Genomic DNA, 8,435 nt, shown 5'->3' on the forward strand with positions numbered 1-8,435 from the left:
GTGGGACAACCAGCAGAGCACCACCACTGGAGAGAGGAGCAAACTGCAGCAGGGAGAATCAGCAGAACACAGGGGGGCGTCAGGACCCAGCTATTAACTGGAAAGCCATAGTAGACCCCAACTGCTCCTTCATGGGGCTAGCACAGACACAATAGCCCAAATGGCCTCATTCTGCACTGTAACCATTCTACTTGCACAATTCAGGAGACACCAGTACCAACGCAATTACAAATCACTGCCCGATCACAAAGGTGCACAGTGTGACTGGGATGTTGGGCAGCCAGGGTACTCCATGTTCCAACAACGCACACAAAAATGGTACTGTCGGCAGTGTGGAATGTGTTTTCAATTTATTTTCAGGACAATGACATGACAGCATAGGGAACAATTCCAGACAGAAACACGACTACGTAACTTGCACCCAACATTCTACACAAGAGAGAACAAAGAACAGTACAGCGGAGGCCCTTCGGCCCTCCAAGCCCGTGCCGACCATGCTGCCCGACTAAACTACAATCTTCTACACTTCCTGGGTCCGTATCCCTCGCTTCCCATCCTATTCATGTATTTGTCAAGATGCCCCTTAAACGTCACGATCGTCCCTGCTTCCACCACCTCCTCCGGTAGCGAGTTCCAGGTACCCACTATCCTCTGCGTAAAAAACTTGCCTCGTACATCTACTCTAAACCTTGCCCCTCTCACCTTAAACCTATGCCCCCTAGTAATTGACCCCTCTACCCTGGGGAAAAGCCTCTGACTATCCACTTTATCTCTGCCACTTTTGTAGACCTAAATTTTGTAGACTCTGGAGACTCCAGTTACCAACCCGCGTCCCATATCACCTCCCCTGAAGTTCTGTGGTCCCAGGGGTGTAGAGAAAACGATGAATATGGTGGCACCCAAAGTAGCAAAGTGATCTGGGGCGGGGGGGGGGGGGGGGGGGAAAAATAACAGGATTATTCAATATGCAGTCCGACTGGAAGGAAGGGAGGGAGGTAGGTAGCCCCATTAAGGGTGGACAAGATCAGTCCCTGGCTGTGAGAAATGACATTGAATCAGTTTGGGCAGAGATCGGAAATAGCGACGAAAGAAGTCACCGCTGGGATTTATATCTTTTCGATTTCTTAAAATTTCTTGTTCATCCTAACAACGAAGAAGCAACAACGGACTGCAAGAAAGGCACCGCAATACTTAAGAGTGATTTTAATCTTCATCTCAACTGGACGAAGACAGCCGGGAGGAGAAACTCGTACATGTGTATTCAGGGTAGGAACATAGGAAGAGGAGTAAGACAATCCACCTGTTGCGTCAGATCCACATGTCAAGTAGATTGTAGTTGATAGTGTATCCCAGCTGGGGAAAATGTCCTTAGTTTCCAGAAATACAATCTCACCTCATAAAGCAACCCTGCCACCCCAGAAATCAGTCTGCTGAACCTCCTTTGCACTCTCTACAGCCAGTACTGTAGTGATCTCTGTATGTGCAAGTACACAAGGGGTTAATAAGTAATCAGCAGCACCACGTGAGCACTAGAGGGCTGGACCAATGGGGGTATAAAAGTCAGGCACATTGGGTCTGGGGCAGTCTCTCTCTCGGGTGCACTATGATCAGAGCAATATCAGAATAGTTCGGATAGTTAGTGGAGTTACGTATAGTCACTGTTGTTTAACCTCATCACTAGTATCAAAGTTAAAGTGAAGAACTCATGCACTTGTTGTTAGTTACTCAATAAACCGGTGTTGTTACTGGGCGAGTTCGAGTCTTCTTCATCGAGATTCACAAGACCTCATCAGCAACCAAAGATTGAGTAACACTAGTTACCTACCACACTGGTAACAAGACCAAGTACATAGAGGAATACACTACAACCAATTCACAGTGCCAAAATTCTTCGGATCGAGTCATTTTTTGTCCCCTGAATTTTTATCTCCCGAGCCAAGATCATTTCTCACAGCGAGGGGCAATTTGGGCAGCTGCTCGGCAACGGCCCGTCACTTTTAGTGTTGGCTGGCAAGGGGCTCAGGATAACGGCAACAGCACAGGCAGGTGGGGATTAGATTCTTCTTCCGGCTCAGGTAGATATGGAACCTGCTTTCTTGCACCGTGCACCCCTTCCCGCAAGACCCAAGTGAAAGGAAATGGCCAAAAACACCTGCCCAAGAGAACAGTTCTGGATGAAGCAATGCCCTCGGGCAGAGGAATGAATCCGGTGTACATTTCTATCGATGGGTAGTTTGTGGTTAAGCATTCGAATGTTGTTCTCGGGTTTACCCATCCCTCACCAGATAGGCCCCTATTGGACAGTGGGTAAGCCCACCCCTTTCCCACAATTCAATGTTGGCCAAGAAGATCCCCTGAAACATCCCACTCCTGGAACGGACAAGGCGAAAAAGGAGAAAGGGAAAAAGATGAGACAGACCCACTCCCCCTCCTCCCCTCGGTCACGTGCTCTTGGACTTGCCCCCGGGGCGAGCAGAGTCAGCTGCCTGTTGAGCCCAACTGAGGTGGAGCCAGGCGTCTAGGATCAGGATAGCTGGGATGATGATCCACAACGAGTTCATGAAGACGAAGTAGAACCAGAAGTGGAGCGGGTGTCCGACCTCACTGTGACTGAAGCCATCCTGGTATTCAGTGTAGAAATACAGAACGTCGCCGTAAAGCTGGCCTGCCCAGAGAACAACAGTTAGATTTAGTGTCACAGCAAAAAGTATTGTTCTGCAGATCGTTCCTTACATGAACATAGAACATACATAAATACATACATACATACATACATACATGGAACTTATGATAAATGCACAATTTAAATACATAGACACCGGCATCGGGTGAAGCATACAGGGGTGTAGTGTTAATGAGGTCAGTCCATAAGAGTGTCGTTTAGGAGTCTGGTGACAGTGGGGAAGTAGCTGTTTGAGTCTGTTCCTGCATGTTCTCAGACTTTTGTATCTCCTGCTCGATGGAAGGTGGGAGGGGTCTTTGATTCTGCTGCCCGCTTTCCCCAGGCAGAGTCAATGGATGAGAAGTGGGTTCGTACGATGGACTAGGCTGTGACATGGTCCTGGGCCGAGCAGTTGCCATACCAGGCTGTGATGCAGCCCGATAGGATGCTTTCTATGGTGCATCTGTAAAAGTTGGTAAGAGTTAATGTGGACATGCCGAATTTCATACAAGTATAGGCGCAGATGAGGATGCTGACGTGGGAGGTGATGAAGAATTTGATCATGAATGGGATGACTGAAACACCCGTCAACTTTCCACTCCGAGCTTCTGGATTCATGCACCGAACCTAGGATCCCCATTGTTTTTTTTTTTAAAACTCAAACTACTTTTTGCTATGGGTTTGTTTTCACAAATCGTACTGATCAGGGATGTCGGTGAATGCAGGATTGTCGGTGCACCCAGCACACATCAAACACTCCCAGGACAGGTACAGCACAGGGTTAGATACAGAGTAAAGCTCCCTCTACACTGTCCCCATCAAACACTCCCAGGACAGGTACAGCACGGGGTTAGATACAGAGTAAAGCTCCCTCTACACTGTCCCCATCAAACACTCCCAGGACAGGTACAGCAAGGGGTTAGATACAGAGTAAAGCTCCCTCTACACTGTCCGCATCAAACACTCCCAGGACAGGGACAGCACAGGGTTAGATACAGAGTAAAGCTCCCTCTACACTGTCCCCATCAAACACTCCCAGGACAGGTACAGCACGGGGTTAGATACAGAGTAAAGCTCCCTCTACACTGTCCCCATCAAACACTCCCAGGACAGGTACAGCACGGGGTTAGATACAGAGTAAAGCTCCCTCTACACTGTCCCCATCAAACACTCCCAGGACAGGTACAGCAAGGGGTTAGATACAGAGTAAAACTCCCTCTACACTGTCCCCATCAAACACTCCCAGGACAGGTACAGCACGGGGTTAGATACAGAGTAAAGCTCCCTCTACACTGTCCCCATCAAACACTCCCAGGACAGGTACAGCACGGGGTTAGATAGAGTAAAGCCATCAGTCACGACTGTGGAAGATTTCAGATTCGAAGTGGACAGGGAGTATGTAGCTCCAGTTTCCAACCAGAGACTAATTGACGAGCCAAATCGGTGGGTGGGGTCCTTACCCAGGGAGACAATGAGCTGGAGGACAAAACGATACGGTTTATTCTTCAGGAAGGCCACGACAGTCCAGAGACTGAGAGGACCCCAGGTCCAGGCAGTGATAGTCTCCATACACACAGTGAAATTGTCAGCACTGCAGAGAGAGAAAGAGAGAGGTTGAAAACATTCTAACTGGAAAGATCTCACCTCAATCTTGAACTGGAATTAGTATATTTCCAATCCTATCTGGGTCATCTCATTATTATTTGTAGACATTACATTATGATTCATATTGCCTAGATGCTCCCCTTTTATGTGCTTAATTGTCTTATCAGTTCTGGCTTTGTACACTAGGTGTATATCTTTGCTGTCTGCCGCTCATGAGAAGTGCTGGATAGTAGGTGTAGCACTCACGTGACGTATCTGCTGTCTCCCTTGGCATACTCCTTCCCTAGACAGAAAACAGACCATAGTCAATGTGCAGAATAGTGTATCCAGCTGAAAAATCTGGCCGTGCTCATCTCCGTCTGCTCCAACCCCACATATCCACAACCTCCCTGCCTCCACCACCCGCATCCCCAGCAGCAACTCCCAGGCCCCACCCCCCCTAGCAGCCACGCCCCCCACAGCAGCCCCCACCCCAGCATCTCCACCCCCCCAGCAGCCCCTCCACCCACCCAGCAGCCCTCCCAACAGCTCCTCCACCCACCCAGCAGCCCTCCCCAACAGCGCCCCCCACCCCAACAGCCCCTCCACCCTCCCAGCAGCCCTCCCACCCACCCAGCAGCCCTCCCCAACAGCCCCTCCGCCCACCCAGCAGCCCTCCCCAACAGCCCCTCCGCCCACCCAGCAGCCCTCCCCAACTGCCCCTCCGCCCACCCAGCAGCCCTCCCCAACTGCCCCTCCGCCCACCCAGCAGCCCTCCCCAACAGCCCCCCCACCCCACCTCCCCAGCAGCCCCCCCCACCAGCAGCCCCACCCCCCCACCCCACCTCCCCAGCAGCCCCCCCCACCAGCAGCCCCACCCCCCCACCCCAGCAGCCCCGCCCCCCCACCCCAGCAGCCCCGCCCCCCCACCCCAGCAGCCCCGCCCCCCACCCCAGCAGCCCCGCCCCCCACCCCAGCAGCCCCGCCCCCCCCCCGCACTCACAGAGCTGGGACAGGAAGGCCTGGTCCCCGGGGATCTGCCGGTAGTTGAGGCTGAACCAGCCCTCGATCACCCCGTGGATGAAGGCGCAGATGGCGAACCAGCAGACGGCGAGCCTGCGGAGAACCCCCAGGCGGGGCGGGCGGCCGCTCAGCAGCCAGGTGGCGGCGAACAGGGCGCCGGAGATGGAGAAGAGGAAAGTGAGGATGCTGCCGACCGAGCGCTCATTGCTGCGGTAGCCGGGCAGCTGCAGGTCGCGGGGCCAATAGGGGTGCGGAACCCCCTCCGAACCAGCGCCTGCCATCCCCGGGCGGCGCAGTGACGGGGGGCGAGGCGGCCGCCGCTCTTATACCCGCCTCCTCCCCGCCCATTCGCCCCTCCAATCACAACCTCCCCTTCGCCTATTGGCCCTCCCACTCCACCAATCACAACCTCCCCTCCCTCCCTCCCCTTCGCCTATTGGCCCTCCCACTCCACCAATCACAACCTCCCCTCCCTCCCTCCCCCCCCGCCTATTGGCCCTCCCACTCCACCAACCACAACCTCCCCTCCCTCCCCTTCGCCTATTGGCGGCCCGCCCCGCCAATAACAGCCTATTGGCCCAGCGCCCAGATCATCACAACGTCCCCCCGCCCATTAGCCGCCCGTCTCGCCAATCACAACCTCCCCTCCTTCCCTCCCCTCCGTCTATTGGCCCGCCAATCCCAACCTCCCCCCCCAACAGCCAATCGCTGGGGCGGGAGACGGGAAACGTCACCGGCCTGCCCTCCCGACGCGCCACATGGCCCCATCCCGTCGATTGGCTCCTGCGGCTCGCCCCATGGCGGCGATTGGCGCGGCCGTGCTGATTGACAGGTGGCGCGCGGGCCAATCACAGTCGGAGGTGCCAAACCCCGCCCCGCCCCCCAGCTCCATGGACAAGTTTGGAGATGGGCAGCACCTGGTCCATTGGCAATGGAGACCATCTAACCTTTGGAGCATTGCACATATGGAAACATTTAGGAAATGGGAATTTGCTTATTTTCTCTGAGAATGCTTGCAAAAGCATCTGCGGAGAGAAAAATAGAGTTAACATTTGGAATCAGGTGTGGCTTCGGTCCATTCGGCCCATCATCAAAAGCCTAGGTTGCCCACCTCCAAGCCATTTCTCCCTTCCCCCACCCCATCCCCTGCCTCCACCACACTGTCACCGCACGCCAGGCCCAAACCTCTCACCTGCAAAAGAGTGATGGGCAGAGAAATCAAGGGCCAGAATCAAACTGGGCCTCAATAAAAACAATAATGGGAATGGGACAGGGAATGTCAAAAAGACAAGCCTCAAGGCTTTGTGCCTTAATGCGCGGAACGCTGGCAATACGATGGATGAATTACTCGCGCAAATAGATGTAAATGAGTATGATATAGTCGGGGTTTCGGAGACATGGCTGCAGGATGACCAGGGATGGGAACTGAACATCCAGGAGCATTCGGTATTTAGGAAGGGCAGACAAAAAAAGGAAAAGGCGGTGGGGTTGTATTTCTGAATAGAGAGGAACCTAGCGCAATAGTGAGGAAAGATATTAGCTCTGACAATATGAAATCTGTATTGGCAGAGCTGGGAAACACTGAGGGGCAAAAAACATTAGTGGGGTTGTATATAGAACCCCCAAACTGCAGTGGTAATGTTGGGAATGGCATTAAACAGGAATTTAGAGACACATGCAGTAAAGGAACATCTGTAATTATGGGTGATTTTAATCTGCATATAGATTGGACAAACCAAATTAGCCACAATTTTGATTTGATTTATTATTGTCACATGTATTAGTACACAGTGAAAAGCGTTTCTTGCATGCTATACTACAACGCATACCTTACAGAATCACAGAATTTACAGTGCAGAAGGAGGCCATTCAGCCCATCGAGTCTGCACCAGCTCTTGGAAAGAGCACCCTACCCAAGGTTAACACCTCCACCCTATCCCCATAACCCAGTAACCCCACCCAACACTAAGGGCAATTTTGGACACTCAGGGCAATTTATCATGGCCAATCCACCTAACCTGCACATCTTTGGACTGTGGGAGGAAACCGGAGCACCCGGAGGAAACCCACGCACACACGTGAAGGATGTGCAGACTCCGCACAGACAGTGACCCAAGCCGGAATCGAACCTGGGACCCTGGAGCTGTGAAGCAATTGTGCTATCCACAATGCTACCGTGCTGCCCAAAACCTTAGTTAGGCCACACTTGGAGTATAGTGTTCAATTCTGGTCGCCACACTACCAGAAGGATGTGGAGGCTTTGGAGAGGGTGCAGAAGAGATTTCCCAGGATGTTGCCTGGTATGGAGGGCATTAGCTGTGAGGAGAGGTTGAATAAACTCGGTTTGTTCTCACTGGAACAACGGAGATTGACGGGCGACCTGATAGAGGTCTACTAAATAATTAGGCGCATAGACAGAGTGGATAGTCAGAGGCTTTTCCCCAGGGTAGAGGGGTCAATTACTAGGGGGCATAGGTTTAAGGTGCGAGGGGCAAGGTTTAGAGGAGATGTACGAGGGAATTTTTTTTTACACAGAAGGTAGTGGGTGCCTGGAACTCGCTACCGGAGGAGGTGGTGGAAGCAGGGACGATAGTGATGTTTAAGGGGCATCTTGACAAATACATGAATAGGATGGGAATAGAGGGATACGGACCCAGGAAGTGTAGAAGATTTTAGTTTAGATGAGCAGCATGGTCGGCGCAGGCTTGGAGGGCCGAAGGGCCTGTTCCTGTGCTGTACTTTCATTTGTTCTTTGTTCTATCTTTGGACTGTGGGAGGAAACCGGAGAAATCTACACCATCCTAACAGGACTAGACAGGGTAGATGAATGTAGGAATTTAAGATATATAATGTGTGATATGTACCTGGTGCAGTAAGGGTTAAAAGCCTGTATTAGTGCATGTATATATCTGCTGTAGTACTGTTTAAAAAAAAAAAATTCTGGTCTAAAAGACAGGCAGACACTGTGGCTACAGAAGGGGTAATTAAGGCGTTGTAAAAATGAGATCATCTTTAATTCAAATGTGTAAAAGGACAAGTCTGATGGATTTTTGTTATGAAATCTGAGGAGTAGATAATTAGAGACATTGTGTTTAGACTTAAGTAATCAGATCATGGGATTTGAGTGGGATAAGGATGTTGTAATTAATGAGAGGACTCGGAGGCT

At 51.7% G+C, this 8,435-nt stretch overlaps 1 protein-coding gene across 1 annotated transcript; it reads right to left on the reverse strand.

Moving 5' to 3' along the window:
• Positions 1-326: 326 nt before the first annotated feature.
• On the reverse strand, positions 327-5,590 carry LOC140398903 (3-beta-hydroxysteroid-Delta(8),Delta(7)-isomerase-like). Its single transcript, XM_072487870.1, has 4 exons — positions 5,250-5,590; positions 4,514-4,550; positions 4,123-4,253; positions 327-2,665 (listed from the first exon to the last, which is right to left on the reverse strand). The coding sequence occupies exons 1-4, from the start codon at positions 5,548-5,550 to the stop codon at positions 2,442-2,444; spliced, it is 693 nt and encodes a 230-aa protein (XP_072343971.1). The 5' UTR covers positions 5,551-5,590; the 3' UTR covers positions 327-2,441.
• Positions 5,591-8,435: the final 2,845 nt, after the last annotated feature.

This window comes from Scyliorhinus torazame, chromosome 22 (assembly GCF_047496885.1).
Source record: "Scyliorhinus torazame isolate Kashiwa2021f chromosome 22, sScyTor2.1, whole genome shotgun sequence".
Classification (NCBI taxonomy): domain Eukaryota; kingdom Metazoa; phylum Chordata; class Chondrichthyes; order Carcharhiniformes; family Scyliorhinidae; genus Scyliorhinus; species Scyliorhinus torazame.

Bases quoted from the DNA above. Each gene is read 5' to 3' on its own strand.
- LOC140398903 (XM_072487870.1), bottom strand. From the start codon at position 5,550: ATGGCAGGCGCTGGTTCGGAGGGGGTTCCGCACCCCTATTGGCCCCGC. The intron at 4,254-4,513 runs GTGAGTGCTACA...CTCTCTCTGCAG, and splicing joins GGAGACAGCAGATACGTCAC to TGCTGACAATTTCACTGTGT. The intron at 2,666-4,122 runs GTAAGGACCCCA...TTCTCTGGGCAG, and splicing joins CCAGCTCATTGTCTCCCTGG to GCCAGCTTTACGGCGACGTT.